Here is a 16,168-nt window from a genome sequence, read left to right as displayed (position 1 = left end):
GACTAATCATTGCCCTCTGCAGTCTAGCAGTTACCATAACTCATCTCCGTCAATCACAGTCTATTTTTCCACCTCCCCACTTAAAACAGAGGCTTATCGCTTGGGCATCTTTTGTGGTGTATGTTCAGGTGAGAGTGTACAACTTTGCTTCATCTAGCATGCCTGAGGGGAAATGCTAAGTCAAAGGGCCTGAGGACCCTGTGCTGAATAGTATTTTGGGCACCCCTTAAAATAAGGAGCCCCTCTTTCTCCTAGATCTGCATTTGCTCAGGCAAGCCAAAGAAGCCACGCAGAGCGCTATACGCACAGATGCACGCTTACTACCTGACGACTGCGACATCAGGTGGTGACCTGCATGTGTGACTGGCCCACTAGAGACATGACACCACAAACAGAACATTTACGGCGATGCAAATGCATTGTTTTCCAATGGATACAATTCACATATACAAGTCGTTCAGTGTACAGACATCAAGTGTACAGATATTCAGGCATGTGCAGACCAGGCTCTAGCGACAGATATGCACAGACCCAGACATTCTTACCCTGCAATTTCCCACTGCATATTATGGTCTGCTTGGCTGTGTTTACTTATTATTAAATTTAAATCCCACCCTTCCTGCCCAGGGTATTCTACTCTTCATGTTCAGCACAACCTGCCCCAAAAGGGATACAGGTACTGCTCGTGTTACGCAAAAAAGTCATAAAAAGTGAGGCGAGGCAACATCTTTCACAGGGCCATTGAATCATAAAATTGTAGAACTGGAAGGGACACCATGGGTCATCTAGTCCAACCCTCTGCAATGCATTCCATAGTTTGGAATGTTAAGCTGTATACAAGCTCCATTCATGCCTTCTTCACGCACACAGCATTTCCCTGTTGACTGTGGAGCTGGGACAAGCTTTAAGCCCCCTACATTGCACCTGTGTTTAGAATTAATTGCACCTTGCACATGGATGTTTGCAGAGAAATCCCTACGATTAAGCCAGCACCTACGTGGGTGTAGAGGCTCTGTGTGACTGAGATGACTGCACAGTCATGGAGAACTGGTTCGTGTGAGCAGATGCACGGGTAGAGGGCTTCCTCCGCAGAAAATCAAGTGCAGCCTGCAATTATTTCAGAAAGTAGCTGTGATATTATGGGGGCTGGAAGTGCAACCTTGCTCCGCTGTCACCATGGAAATGCAGCACATCTGAGTAATGTGTGAATTGGGCCGCTGCCTTTCAAGGTAAGCAAAATTCTTCATCAGGAAGCCAGTGAAAAGACTACAAAGATATCGCCGACCCATTTTTGCACCGTTTTCTACTGAAGCGGCAACTGTCTGTATCAATACAATAAGGGAACATCTGCTATGATCTGAACCTGGGGGAAAGGAGGATTTTAAAGGCATCCAGCACAAGACCAAACCATTCTGAGAGGGGCTGAGAGCTTAACTTCACACAGAGCTATGTGCATTCCCTGCTTGCATTTCCTTTTGAAAAACCAAAACAAATTCAAGTTTCTAGTCCTTACTACTGTGAGAATAGGTTTTAAATGGTTTGGAACCATCCACTCAGTTAGTTGAACTCGGCTCCTATCGAAACCTGTGGGACCAACTTATCTCACCGATTTCACTTTGAACCAAGGCCAACTAACATGGCCTGGATCCAATGCAATATTTGGATAAGGCAAACCTGAGAAGCTAGGGGAATGGAGGAAGGGTGGCTGAGCAGATCTCAGTGGTTAGGAGTGGGAGGTCCAATACAGCCTTTTTGTGCCTCCCAACACCTGAGAATAAATTGTGCAAAATGAGGAATCTGAATATTGTATTGCAATATTGTATTGCAAATCTGAATATTGTATTCAGCTCCTCTTGGCATAGAATATAGTTTACCATACGCGGTGTAAAAATGTGGTTTTATATAAGTGCATATTACCCTGACTCTATAACATCCTGGTTGACCCTGCCCTGTCCTGTTGTACTCTGAGGACTCTTTCCCAACACTCCAAACCATGGCTTGGATGATGGGAAGAAAATGTTGTATCTGAACCGACTCACAGAGAGAGAAAAATGTGAACAAAGGAATCACTTAATCAGTTCATATCCAATTATTTAATATAAAGTTTATATGTTGAATGAATGCATATGCAGTACTGTAATGCATACTGCTCAACTGTCCTGATTTAAGCTGGACATCCTGGACACTTCTCATTGGAACTCAGAATGTCCCATTTTTGGGTCCAGTATTCTAGTGTGGGTCAGCTGGGGAGGGCCTGGGTGCTTGAGAGAGCCAGTGTGGTGTAGTGGTTAAGAGCGGTAGACTCGTAATCTGGTGAACTGGGTTTGCGTCTCCGCTCCTCCACATGCAGCTGCTGGGTGACCTAGTCACACTTCTTTGAAGTCTCTCAGCCTTACTCACCTTACGGAGTGTTTGTTGTGGGGGAGGAAGGGAAAGGAGAATGTTAGCTGCTTTGAGACTCCTTCAGGTAGTGGTAAAGCGGGATATCAAATCCAAACTCTTCTTCTTCTACCTTAGTTCCCATGGTGGCAACAACCCTTTTCAGACCACAGCTGTCATGAGAATCCAAACTCTTCTACTCTTCTTCTTGACCTCTCCCATGCCTTCTGATTCTTCCCTACAAATTCCTTCTCTCCTCAGCTGCTTTTCACTTTTGGTTTGAAGTCTGGATCATAGCTGTCAACCTTTCCCCTTTTTAAAGGGAAATTCCCTTATTCAGAATAGGATTCCTCGCAAGAAAAGGGAAAAGTTGACAGCTATGGTCTGGATGGTGAAGAATAAATTTACAACAATCTGGGAAGGATCAGCTCCTCTTGCAAGTAGCAGCATAATCCAGAAGACCATAGGAAGCTTCCTTAAACCTGACTCAGACCACTGGGCCCATCTAGTCTACAATGACTACCAGCAGATTTCCTAGATTTCAGATGGGACATTTCCTGAACCTGGGATGTTCTCTGTGAACATTTCCAAAATGTGAACATTTTGCCTTTTTGCACATTGTCAGGGGCTCAGGAGCAGAGGCACAGGGGAGAGAGGAAATGGAGAGCGAAGGGGAAGAATCGGAGGGCAGCGTAGGGGAGTATGAAAGTAGCCCGAGAGATTCCATGAGCTTCTCCAGCGAATCAGAAGATTCCCAGAGGGGGGCGCCGATGACCAGGGCAAGGGGGGGTCCCAGGGGGGACACACCAGAAGCAAGGGGCCAGCGGGGACTCCCAAAGCAGCAGCGGGAGATCAGGACCAGTTCCCCCACCAGAGCGTAGTGGGGGGGAAGAATCCCATGTATCAGGGCCAGCTTCTCCTCCAGCAGGGAGAGAAGATGAATCAGGGCTGGCCACGCCTCCATCACAGAGTGAGGGTACGGAGGGGAAGTCAGGTCCAGCTAGCCTCTCCGAAGGGGGAAGCAGTGACAGGAGCAGTGTAACGGTCAGGAGGAAGGTTGCCGGCTGGGCGCGCGCGCCAAGTTCGAATGTACAGGCGAGCGGCACAGCAGGAAACCCGGATTGGGAACCAGGTCCTAAAGCCCGCCGGAGGGAGGGGGAAGACTCAGGGGACTCAGCGTCAGAAGAGTCTAGAAAGGGCGAGACCCCAGCGGACAGGCGGGCCCAGAGGAGGAAAGAGGACAGGAAGAGGTGGAGCAAGGCTAGAGTCTTAAACTGGTGTCTGGGGGGAGGAGATTCAGACGGAGCTTCAGCGGTCTAGAGGTTGAGACGTAGAGCTGCGCGCCACGGCTTTGAAATCGAAACTGAACTTCAATAAAGACTTTTGTATATAACAAGGAACTGGCGTTGGTCCTTTGTGAGCTGGGACCTCGGGCAGCTCTGACACACATTATTTTTTTAAAAAACTCTGATTTTAAAGTTTGTGATGCATGCATGTTTTGAACCACGTGTACAAGTGGATGGCTAAATCCCCACTGCTAAATCCCCACTGCTAAAATAAGGAGTCTGCAGCCCACTGAGGGGCAAATTTCCTCCCTCAAATGCATCACGGTGAACACTCTTATCCAAATGCATCCATCATTTCATATCTCTGCATTACAGAAAGTGAGCAATCTCCCTCCAATCGTTTTTCAAATAAATTTGTCTTTTTCATTTTCCTTACAAAGCGCAAATAAAGTTTTGATCATCAACTTGCTCACCTTCTGCCATGCAAAGGAGACCTTGTGGCGTGAAACAAACATAATTTACAGTGACATCTGATACATGTCTATTCAAAAGTAAACTTCATTGAGTTTAATAAGACTTGTTTCTCAGTAAATATACAGAGAAATTGCAATGTTAGGCCACAAGGTCTTAGGCATGAACCCCACAGAACTCAACAGGACTTACTTCTGAGTAGACATTACGTAGGATTGTGCTGTTAGCTTACAGAGCATTTTTGCAAATAGCCATTTTGAGAGGGAACATTTCAAAATGAAATGAAGGGTAACATAAAATGTATGTATGAAATGTACAGGATTTCAAATTGAAGCGGTCTAGATTCCAAAAACCAGCCAGAATTGCACATATAATTAAGAATGTCAGGGATCTTTCAATTTCTCTGAAAGGTTCATATTCAACTTTCAGGAATATGGTTTTTGGTGTGTGTGTGTGTGTGTGTGTGTGTGTGTGTGTGTGTATGACAGGACTGAAAGACAGACATATGCAGAACTGAGTGTTTCAGACAAAACAAAGCAAAACAAAATGAACAAACAAACTAACAAACCACAGCAGCACAAACCACAGTGAACCACACCATATTTGCCATTGAAATAGAACCAGTATCAAATAGATCAGCTCTCTGACACTCACACTCATATCTGCACACCTGAACATACCGCACCTTGAAAAACTGAGCATTCACTCAGAATTTCACTTAAGCATCAGCATTTGAAATTCAGATTGTGAAATGTAACCATGTAAATTTGAGAAAATGCACGTGGATCATTTCCCCAAAGTTCTCTTCAGCCCTTGCTGCCGTCCTTAACACAGTGCTGTCAATTTACATGACAGCTTAATGAAATAGATATTCCCTGCTATGCTTAAAACATATTCTGCTAAGTATCGCAAGTTTGCTTTGAAAGTGCTCGTAATCAAATTTAATGATTACTTACAGCCAGGTACTGTGGCGTAAGTCCTCCAAGACCTGTAAGATTCCCCCAGGTGGCAGTGTTGAGCTGTTGCATTTGTTGCGCCAGCTGCTGTTGTAAACGTCTCTGCTCCTTGTCCTTTTGGGTATCAGCAAACTTCACGACTATTGGTGAAGAACAGCCCTGCGATTGGACAGATTGGTGGGGAAAAATTCATTCTAGCATACATTTACATGAGTCTTTTCTTTTTCCTTTTTCTGTTTCCCCGCCCACAGAACCATCTTGAGATGACCTCTATTAATTTAATTGATTAAATGACTCATGTAAAGGTGTGCAAAAGTTTGGATTTCTATGCAACTCAGCAGCGAAAGAGGGAATGATTCGGAGTGCTTGATACAAGCTGCATTCAATAGGACACTCTTTAATATCTTTTTACAGATAGCATTAATATATTGTTTAAAGTTAGCATTAGTTGAATTAAAATAGTTTAATTAATTTAAACTCTGTTTTGAGGAAAAGCTAGTTCTGTTATGTATCGTTGGTTCTGAAGGAGGGAGGGAGGGAAAGAAGGAAGAACGAGAAAGTTGTAGATTTCTTGTTATACTTGAACTTGTTTGGGAGGGGAAATCTGATTAATGCAAACTATAGCTAGAGGAAACTATGGTTTGTGTTCCTGGCTTGCTCACTCACTTTAAGAGGTGGGGATCCTGCAGCCCTTGAGATATAAAAAATAATAAAATTCCTTCCAGTAGCACCTTAGAGAGCAACTAAGTTTGTTATTGGTATGAGCTTTCGTGTGCATGTAGAAACCAGTAGGAGAACACTTCAATCTCTCAGGACATTCTATACAAGATCTTAAAGTACAGTGGTACCCTGGGTTACAGATGCTTCAGGTTACAGACACTTCAGGTTACAGACTCCGCTAACCCAGAAATAGTACCTTGGGTTAAGAACTTTGCTTCTGGATGAGAACAGAAATCGTGCAGCGGCAGCATTGTGGCAGCGGGAGGCCCCATTATCTAAAGTGGTGCTTCAGGTTAAGAACAATTTCAGGTTAAGAATGGACCTCCAGAACGAATTAAGTTCTTTACCCAAGGTACCACTGTAGCTGTCTTACTACAAAAGAATTTCAGAAATAGACTGGAAAGAGAAGTTGCTGAATTGCAACTTATTACCAAACTTAAAACCATGAAGAGACCTGGTCTGAATAGAGACATTGGATTCTTATCTCATTATACATGATAAAACCATCATGTATAATGTTTTTAGCCATCTCACCCCTTGCTTTTTCCTGTAAGACCAATTGCAGCCGTTAACAGTCAACAGGTTTACCACACCTATCAGCCAATCACCCATTTCCACCACCCTTCTGAGTAATACCCCTCCCCACCCTCTCACTATATATAAGGGTCTGGTGACTTCTGTTTCACTGTATCTGAAGAAGTGTGCATGCACACGAAAGCTCATACCAATAACAAACTTCGTTGGTCTCTAAGGTGCTACTGGAAGGAATTTATTTTTTGTTCCGACTACGGCAGACCAACACGGCTACCTACCTGTAACTAGAACCCTTGAGATATTGTTAGACTCCAACTCCAGCCAGTCCCAGCCAGCATATCCAGTGGTCAGGAATGCTGACCGTTGTAGTCTAGCAAAATCGGGAGGTGGGGGAATAAACTCCACTCTGTGGTTTAGACTAACTGGAGAACCCAAGTTCAGATCTATTAGGGAACTCTGGTTGGTTTAAAACCAGAAGTAGATGCCCCCTAGCCCATCCTCTACTGCACCCCACAGGAGTATAAAAGAGGGAAGAGTGTGCAAGTCAAGGCACAAGCAGGTTTGTTCATGTAAAGCCAAACCACGGTTTAGTGTTACGTTCAAAGTGCCCCAAAGGTTATACAGGCTGAAATCCTCCATCTTTTTCCTTGGGCACTGTGCGGTCTCTTTTGGAAGTCTAAGGTTGCAGTCTTAAGCAGTCGTAATGTCAAGTAAACTTTTTAAGGATTAAGCAACAGACCCTGCAAGAGAAGTTCTGTTCTTTCTTTCCTTTCACCCCAAAATTAATAAACAAAGCGTGCTTTTCTCTGAAGAGCTCCATAGTAGAACGATGATCAATTTTACAATAAAAAATTATGAGTTGAAACTGTGGCGATAATTTGCCTTGTGCAGAAGCAACTCAGCTCTGACACTGGCGTTCTAATTATTATGTGTAGGAATCGATGGTTTGGGGTGGGTGAGTGCAATCACAACTGTGCAGAAACATCCATTGATTTTAATGGCAATGGATTGCACCCTGGAACAATAGCAGTATGTCTCACAGGATCACATCTGCTTAAATGACTGTAGGAAAATGTGTGTTTTTTCTGTTTTGGAGGTGGGGTAGGGGACGAGTAAAAATTACAGAGAAGTCATCAAGGCATCATAATTGCTTCCTCCAAGTAGTTTAAAGTTTAATGGAAAAAAAATCTTCTTGCCTTCACTATAAATTGAAGCTTTCCCCCCCTCTTCCCCCACAGTTTAAATGATAGAATAGGTAACATGGCAAATTTGGATTCTGTTTCATGTCAGATTTTGTAGGAGATACAAGCAGCTTACTGCGTACTCCCAGTACACAGATGAATGAATAGGACTCTTAAAATCTCTTTCAAACGAAGCAGAAATAAATTTCAAGGACAGGAATATGAGATAGCAGTTCAAGTCTACAGCCTTTCAGCTCTGAGCTCCACATGACAGCCAATATTGTATTTATGAATGCTAACTGGCAGTAAATTGCATAAAACAATATTGCAGCATTTTGTGAATCTATAATCCGACCCCGCTCCCCACCAGTCTGCTTCATATTTCATCAGGGAAGAATTTCAAGAGCACAAACATCACAATGATTGAAATCATACATAGCATAGTGGCTTCGTATCGGAAAATAATTGTTATTGCCCTAACTAATTGTTCCATGATAAAAATAAAATAAAATTAGGTGCCTTCGACTAATGAAATAATTGAGCATAACTTCACATATATATCTGTCTATCACACATATATATGCATAGGGGATTAAATAGCAATCTAAGAAGCCATTAACTTTTGGGGAAACCTGTTCCTATGAACATTTTCAGTCTCATCATTTTGGATTTCGTGTTTGCACTGAAAAATACGTTGTGGAGTGTGCTGAAGAAGTGAAAATAATGAAATCAGGGACAGAAAATAACGTCACTATTTCAGTTGAAATCTTCCATTTGAAAAGAATTCTCTTTGCATTAAACATGAAATCAAAGTGCCAGCGGCATTATACTTTCTGGTTGAGTGTCCAGATTTAATATTAGCTATTGAAAGTCAACTCTTTTACCATAATAGTGTTGACATTAATAACCAAGGAAGGGTAAACATAATAGTATAGTGACCTAAACCAATATATTCTCTCCTCCTGCCATCCTATTCACTATCTTAACATGAGCAGGTATTTCCCCATTTTATAATTTTACAGTTTTCGTCTGTCTCCATCCCATTAATTCTTTCTCTCTGTCAAATCCAGCCTTTGTGCTTCTCCTTTCAGCAGTACATGGAAAACCATTTCTGAGCTTTCTTTCAGAAGACATTGGTATACTCTCAGGGGTTCCGCCCATGTCTGAAGATAGTGAGAAAGCAAAAGGAGAATTGACAACACACTGGAACATTACTTTAAAAATCTATCTTCAGACATAGAGGAAATTCATAAGAACACACCAGGTCTTTGAAAGGCCACGTTAAAAATGGCACCCAATCCCATTCACATTATGTTTTGGCCAAGTTTCCCCCTTGGTTCTGAAATGGCCTGCTCACCCTCTAACACTTTGAAGCCAAAATATGGGGTGCCACCTTCCCAGCAACATCTTCCCGTTTTTTAGGGTGAGAGCATGGTGGCCATTTTGATTATCTTGCACAATTTCGTGCCACGGTCTCCCCCCAATGCTTTTGGGGGGCACAACACCCCAAAATGTGCATTTTGAGGTGCCACACAAGATTACACCCCCGAGAAAAGCATATTTTTTTTGGGGGGGGGGGTGGAATCACGAACAATCACGGCAACCAAAATGACAACTATTCTCTCGCAATAAAAAATGGGATGTCCCTTTTCCCCTCAGACGCTTGTGGGGTATGAACCTTGCGCTCTCCAGATGTTCTGGATGATGCTTCTACCAGGCCCAGTCACAGCTGCTGGCTAGGGCTGAAGGGAGTTGTAATTCAAAGTGTCTAGAGGGAGCCAGGATGGCAAAGTTGCTCTAAGAATTAGGGGTTGTATGCAGACTTTGAAGGTGGATGGGATGCTGAAGGGAAGAGGAGAAGTTGGGACAGTTCCACTGTGCTTTGTGGAAGTCTGTTGTGCCATGATTCTGGGTGGTTACAAGTAACTTAAAAGCCACTTTGGCACATAAGCGGTATATAAATTAATATCAATAAACAAACTTCCATACCTCTGAGGTTCTAATACATTCCTATTTCAAATCTTCTCCAACCAGGTTGGGTTCAGGAGCCTCATTAAATTAGGCCAATAGACCACTCCCCTTTTCTCTCGAGGCAATACATAATAAAATGTGTATTGCTAACATTACAAGATTTAGGACACGGAAAAAGAGGAAGGGTGTCTCATTGAACCCAAAGAGGTTTCTTTTTTTTTTTAAAGTTCCTGGGTTGTTGTTTTTTTATATATCAATGTGTGTGCACAGAAACACATTTCTATTTAAATGCCATTTAATAGTGAAGACAATTAGGTTCCTTTCTGTGGCAGGAGTCACATCTAAAGATGTAGACTCTCAATGCCTTAAAAATGGATAGCACTGGAAAGAAAAACACATTGATTATAAAATATCAAAATAATCTCAACTAAAGTCAGGAGAGATCGGAAAGACAATAGCTTTGCAATGCCAATATCAATATTTCTGGAGAATACAGAAGACAGTGACATTTCCATGCACTTTTATATTTTTCTTTGCTCATTATACAAAGCAGTTCAATGACACAGACACACTGTTGGGATTCATTTTAGTACCCAGCATGCTTTGGGAAAGTAGAGCATTGCAAAAGGGGGGGAAATATTATTCAAGGAAACTGAACAATCCTCATTTGAAAAGAAAAGAGAATACAAAAAAAAAGCAAGAAACAAGTGCACATTACACCAAAATGCTTTTTTAGAGCAGATAATCAATACACAGATACAGTATACATAATACAATATAACATGCATTCTCAAATGATTAAATTAGAAGATCCAGAATAAGACATAGTTGACTGGTGAGGCTCTTTTGTGCAAAATTCTGAAAGACCATGACATAAATCACAGACTGGGGTTGGGGGACGGGACACCTTTATCTAGGCAAGTAAACACTTTCAGTGCATGCCAAAGATGGAGTAGATATTTGCTCTCTCTCTTGAGAGAGATTAGCAATTTGTTGTTTTCTGACATAATTTGAATTTTTATTGGGTGGCTACAGTAATAGATGCTTGTATGCAGGGGGAAGGGGAGCCCAAACCCTGCCCTTTTCCATGTCGCTTGGCCAGTACAAATTTTTGACTGGAGCGTGGATTGTTTAAAACAATATATACATAAAAAGGAAAATCCAGTGTGTTAAATGTATACGTAGCTTGCCAGATGGGCAAAGTGGTATTTCAACGAACTATATTATTATCTGTTGAATGCCACCATATTGTGAAATAGCAGCAGAGAGATCATCCTACATTCTCAGACAATTAAGGGAAGTAAATGTCAGAGAGAAGGGGAAACAAAAGAGCGGAGGGAGTCGGCAGAAGTTTAAGTCTGTGATTGTCATGCGTCTGATCTTCTCCGGGAGAGCATGGCTTTACATTCTCAATCATTTGCACAAAGAAAAACAAAGAAAGGGCAGATGATACAGTACTGTACCTCCATGGTCTGAGACTGGTGCATGGCTTTGATTGCATTCTGTGCCATTGCCCTTGTCGAAAACGTGACAAACGCACAGCCTGTGGGAACAAGGGGACAGGGAGCAGGAAAGACAAAAAAACAACAAGACAGAAGGGTTGGACGCTTGTTAAACCAACACAGTCTACGAGAACGGCCACAAGACGACACTGTTCTCCGTAGTACATAAAATTAAAAAAAAAATAACCAAACCGAAAAAAGAAAAGAAAAACCACTTCTCTAATTTATTTGGCTCAGCAGAATGCTGGCTCACTGATCTGACCATAGATTGGTAGGGTGGGGAGAGGGGGGAGGAAAGGAAAGAGAAAGAGAGAGGAAGGAAGGGGGGGACTGACTTTGGGTGAGAAAAACGACAGCAACGCGTTGGGGGTGTTTTCCCTTCACCCTTCTAAGCAACAGGGCTTGAAAACCAATGATGGTCTTTCAGATGTATCTCCTATTCCTTGTCGGTCGTTTATTTAAGATGTCCGGGAACTTAGAGGTTATTTGTTTAAAGCCACGGTGAAATGACTGCCTGCTTCATGGACGAACACATGGTTTAGTAACCGAATTAAGCATTGACCAACGACATAGCAAAAATTACAGTGTAGATGTGGTGGGTTTATAGCTTAAAATACTAGTGGGGAGGGTGTCTCTGGTCTGCGGTTGCTGCTTTTGCACTATGAAAGTTTCAGGTTGACTACACTTTCTAAGATTATGCAGGGGGGGGTGGGACTGAGGAAGAGGCATAAGTTACATTACTTTAAATAATCCCCAAACTCTTGTCAGTCAACTCTGCAAGTGTAAGCGTGTTTGTGTGGATGAGATTTTTACTCACCCCAAAATAAAACACTGGTAGTAAATGCTTAAACCAAAAACAACACATGACCTTAAAAGCTAATTGCTCTGATCCAGGCCATCGCCTTTGCTCAAATGTGCACATGTGTACGCGAAGATGGGAGCAGGTTGAAACACATAAATAAATGCAAAGAGTTTTGCTGTTTCTGCATCGTGAATAGAAAATGACAGCCATAATTCCAGGGAAAAAAATAGAAGGCTGCCAGCCTAGGCGAACGGATAAAATGATTCTCCATGGCACTTTATCAATCTGACTAGCTGCATGGTGGCAAGTGTGATCAAACAAACGGACTGCACTGAATGTACCTAATTTGGCACATATTTCCAAAAGAGCCTTTCATTTACGGTGCATTGCTTCGATGCTACTCGTCTTGCCACTCTTTCCCTAACTCTTGGCTTATGCTTCCTTGATCTCCACTTTCCATGCTGCCATTTTATTTTATTTTTGTATATGGTATTATGACACCACTGATGACATCATGGCACTGCATCGGATGAGATGATTACACAAACGTGTAGAAACAAAATCATGTGGGTTACGAAAGACAATTGTGTGAAATGGCAGTACAGTGGTACCTTGGGTTACAAACACCTCGGGTTACAGACTCCGCTAACACGGAAGTAGTACCTCGGGTTAAGAACTTTACCTCAGGATGAGAACAGAAATCGCATGCTGTAGGCGCCGTGGGAGTGGGAGGCCCCATTAGCTAAAGTGGTACCTCAGGTTAAGAATGGTTTCGGGTTAAGAATGGACGAATTAAGTACGTAACCAGAGGTACCACTGTACAGGTCAGGGTTGGGGAACCTTTAGCTTCTCTCTCCCCCCCCCCCCGTTGCATTCTGTCTGGGTTCACATGCTGGTAGTAGGCAGGAGGGCCAGAGCCCAAATTGGGGGTCTCTTTTTCTGCTGCGCCCATCTCTCTCTTTCTATGTGGCATCCCTTTCTATCATTCCTTCTCTCCTTCCTCCTTCTGCTAGGACAGGAGCAGATCACTCTTTCCAGTGGCTTGAACAGGTCACTTGCCAAGAAGGCTTCAGAACTGGGCCCGAGGCCCTTGCCTGTTGTGCCAAGGCCAAAGGTTGGTTTCCCACCCTTTGCGTAGGCGAAATGAACCTGAGGACAGGGAGGACAAAAAAGGAGGAAAATGGTATTGAGAAGCAGAAGCCAGGAAAATGAAAGGATGCTGAACAGCGTTAAAACATTGGGGGGCATATACAAATGGGCTGAAAGCGTGAAGGGTCCTACATTTGTACTAGGCGTGGGCAACCCTGTGTACTTTGGTTTCTCTCTGTTTTTCATTTTTCCCAGTCTTAAGTTTAGTTTTCCACATTAGTTTGCTGGTTTTTAACAAACCCCGCATGAAAATTTGCCAGCGTTTCAGCGCCAACTCCTCCCAATATACACATCTTTTGTGCACAGTTTTGCCCGATGCACACATTCTTGCAGACGATTTTCTTCAATGTATAATGCATTTTACACCCTTGTGCAAATTAATTGAAACAAATCATGTTTTCTATCTGTACTCAAAACAAACACGAAAAGTCAGTTGGTCATTATGGTGTTGGAAGCCTGCAGCCAACAGAAGGAATGTTGCACTCGCCACAATATATTGAGGTTCTACAAAGGAGTGTTATTCCAGAGCTGGAAAAGAAGTATCCTGACGGTACTGGCATATTGCAGCAGCACCTAGCCCCCTGTCACACGTCGAAAGTGGTGAAGAAATTCATGACAGAGCAGCAAATACAGGTACTTGATTGGCCAGGGAACTCCCCGGACGTAGATCCCATTGAGAACTTGTGGGCTATATGCAAAAGTCACCTCTGTGCTGCAGACTGTACGACTACGGAGAAGCTCATTCAGGCACTCATTCAAGTATGGAACAGGGATCCAAAAATCAACAGTGACTGTTCAAAACTAGTAGACTCCATGCCAAACTGTGTTCAAGTGCTTCTTAAAAATAGTGGTGGTCATAGCCATTACTAATGTACGTATATGTGAATTATGTGAGTTTTGTACAATAAACTACATTGTTTGTTTCAATTAATTTGCACAAGGGTGTATATGCTTCCCCACCCCCACTAACATATGGATTTTAAAAATGCACATATCTCTGTAAACATAATTTGGTTGGAGACCCACATCACAAAATGGGGAAAGGTGTAAGCTTTGCAGGATAGCTGTGTTTCAGTTTGTATATCACTTTGGATAGGGTTAGGGTTTCTCCACACAAAGAGGTATCCTGATTGGCCCAGCATTCTCCCTTGCGTAGAGGCATTGATTCATGCACAGGGCCACTGTACCGCTGTCGTGAAGTCAGCAGGGAGCTTGGCTGGGGAGGGCTAGCCAGCGCAAAGCCTTGATCACTAAACACGTCTTTTCAAGGTGTGAGTGGATTCATGAGAACCCCATTAATGTGGATATTTGTCAATGCATTTATTTTGCAGTAATTCGTGTGGATGCATTCAATGTGCTACCTTTGAAGGAAATACTGCAATTCTAGAACCCTAGATAAATGTTAATGATCTACCTATTCTACATCTCTTGGCTGGCTAGATGATTTGACTTCAGACATCCTGATGGTATAATGTCATTTTCAGGGACAAGATCACATAGATGTTATGTAGAGACTGAAGTTTGTTTGGATCTGTTGCTGTGTTAATGCTAGAAATGTTTTGGGAGGTCTTATAAGGACCAACTTCGGAATATAAAGGTAAAGGTAAAGGGACCCCTGACCATTAGGTCCAGTCGTGGCCGACTCTGGGGTTGCAGTGCTCATCTCGCTTTATTGGCCGAGGGAGCCGGTGTACAGCTTCCGGGTCATGTGGCCAGCATGACTAAGCCGCTTCTGGAGAACCAGAGCAGTGCACTGCCGGAGTGGTACCTATTTATCTACCTGCACTTTGATGTGCTTTCGAACTGCTAGGTTGGCAGGAGCAGGGACCAAGCAACGGGAGCTCACCCCGTGGCGGGGATTTGAACTGCCGACCTTCTGTTCAGGAAGTCCTAGGCTCTGTGGTTTAACCCACAGCGCCACCTGCGTCCCATTTCGGAATATAGTGTAGCTTTATTCCTAACTCCTAACAAAGGACATTTTCACATGTTCATTGGCCAGCTTTCATGTGACAACTGATAACCAACCTATGACTGACATTGCAAACATCTAGACTCCCACTGTTGGACAGTTGTCTTGGGTGTGCACCGTCAATGGCTACCTAACAACTGCTTGCTGCAAATTTCACTTGTTCAGATTGCAGAAGAGATCAGTGCACCAAGCACTTGAAAGAGGCACTGGGTGAATTAACTGCCTAACCCCACCCCAAACAGAGATAACTGTCTTCAGAAGCAAAGAGGATTGGTGCAACTTTGATGCCTTGGAATAAGGTATTTTAAAGTGAACATTGCGCTCCATGCTTGAAATCGTGTGCCATGAAAGAGCATCATGCTCATGACCTAGATGGAGGAAAAGAGTTGGTGGAAGAAGATTGGGAAAAATTTAAAGACTATTTACAGAAACATTGTAAAATTAATGAATGTTAGAGAAGGATGCTGGAATGAAGTTACATGGCTTTAGCAGAAATGTTATAAAGAATTAAGTAAAAATAGATTGTTAATGGGCCAAAGGGGAAAAAAAAGTAAGGTTAGATTGTGTTAAGATAATTTATAGGACAAAAACTGAGAATGATGGAAAGGATTTGCTGAAATAGCTAACTGAACTAGAATACAAAAAAGGGAGGTGTGAGGAGGTCGATGAAACAAGTAAATGAAAGATAAGATATGGAAATATTGGATGTGTAAATGAAAGATTGGATGTGTTTTTAATTTTTTTTGTTTTTGTTTTGTTAAGATAAGTGGTGTTTTTTTGTTTTTGTTTTTTCCCCTTATGTATTGTAATGTATTGTTTTGTTCTGTTTAACTGTTTTCTTTCTTCCTTCTGTAATTCTTAAACTCTTAATAAATATTATTTAAAAAAAAATAGATGGAGGAAAAGACAACAGCGGAATGGCAGGCCTTGATGGGACAGAATTTGTCCTGTTTGTAGCAAATTTGGTAAATTGTGGAGATTGATTTTAATGCTGCTCAGCTGGTTTTCACTTTTCACTTAGCCTTGTATTTAAGCAATAATCTGGTAGACACAGGATAGAAGAAATTGCATGCAGGCGAGTGTATAGGATTTCATGGAGGCAAGTGAGCGAGGGGGTGAACGAGATTTAGCATTCTGCCACTTCCTCTGTTCCCAGCATAGAAAAGCAGTGGGTTGCTGCAAGAGGGCAGAAATCTCCATCCAACTTCTGCCAGCAGCCTAGTAAAAGATTTTGCAGGCCAGTAAATG

At 42.6% G+C, this 16,168-nt stretch overlaps 1 protein-coding gene across 50 annotated transcripts in view; it reads right to left on the bottom strand.

Moving 5' to 3' along the window:
• The window catches only part of CELF2 (CUGBP Elav-like family member 2), a 524,207-nt gene that overhangs the window by 48,900 nt on the left and 459,139 nt on the right, over positions 1 to 16,168 (bottom strand). For all 50 annotated transcript variants that reach the window (XM_083700428.1, XM_083700387.1, XM_083700388.1 and 47 more), the window contains 2 exons: positions 10,962 to 11,041; positions 5,093 to 5,251 (listed from right to left, as the gene is read on the bottom strand). In XM_083700428.1, the coding sequence (XP_083556554.1) occupies positions 5,093 to 5,251; positions 10,962 to 11,041 (239 nt within the window). The remainder of the gene's footprint in view (positions 1 to 5,092; positions 5,252 to 10,961; positions 11,042 to 16,168) is intronic.

The sequence above is a fragment of the Podarcis gaigeae genome, assembly GCF_964106915.1.
Source record: "Podarcis gaigeae genome assembly, chromosome: 10".
Classification (NCBI taxonomy): Eukaryota; Metazoa; Chordata; class Lepidosauria; order Squamata; family Lacertidae; genus Podarcis; species Podarcis gaigeae.
Note: the sequence above shows the minus strand (reverse complement) of the source record. Positions and strands in the feature narration are given on the sequence as shown.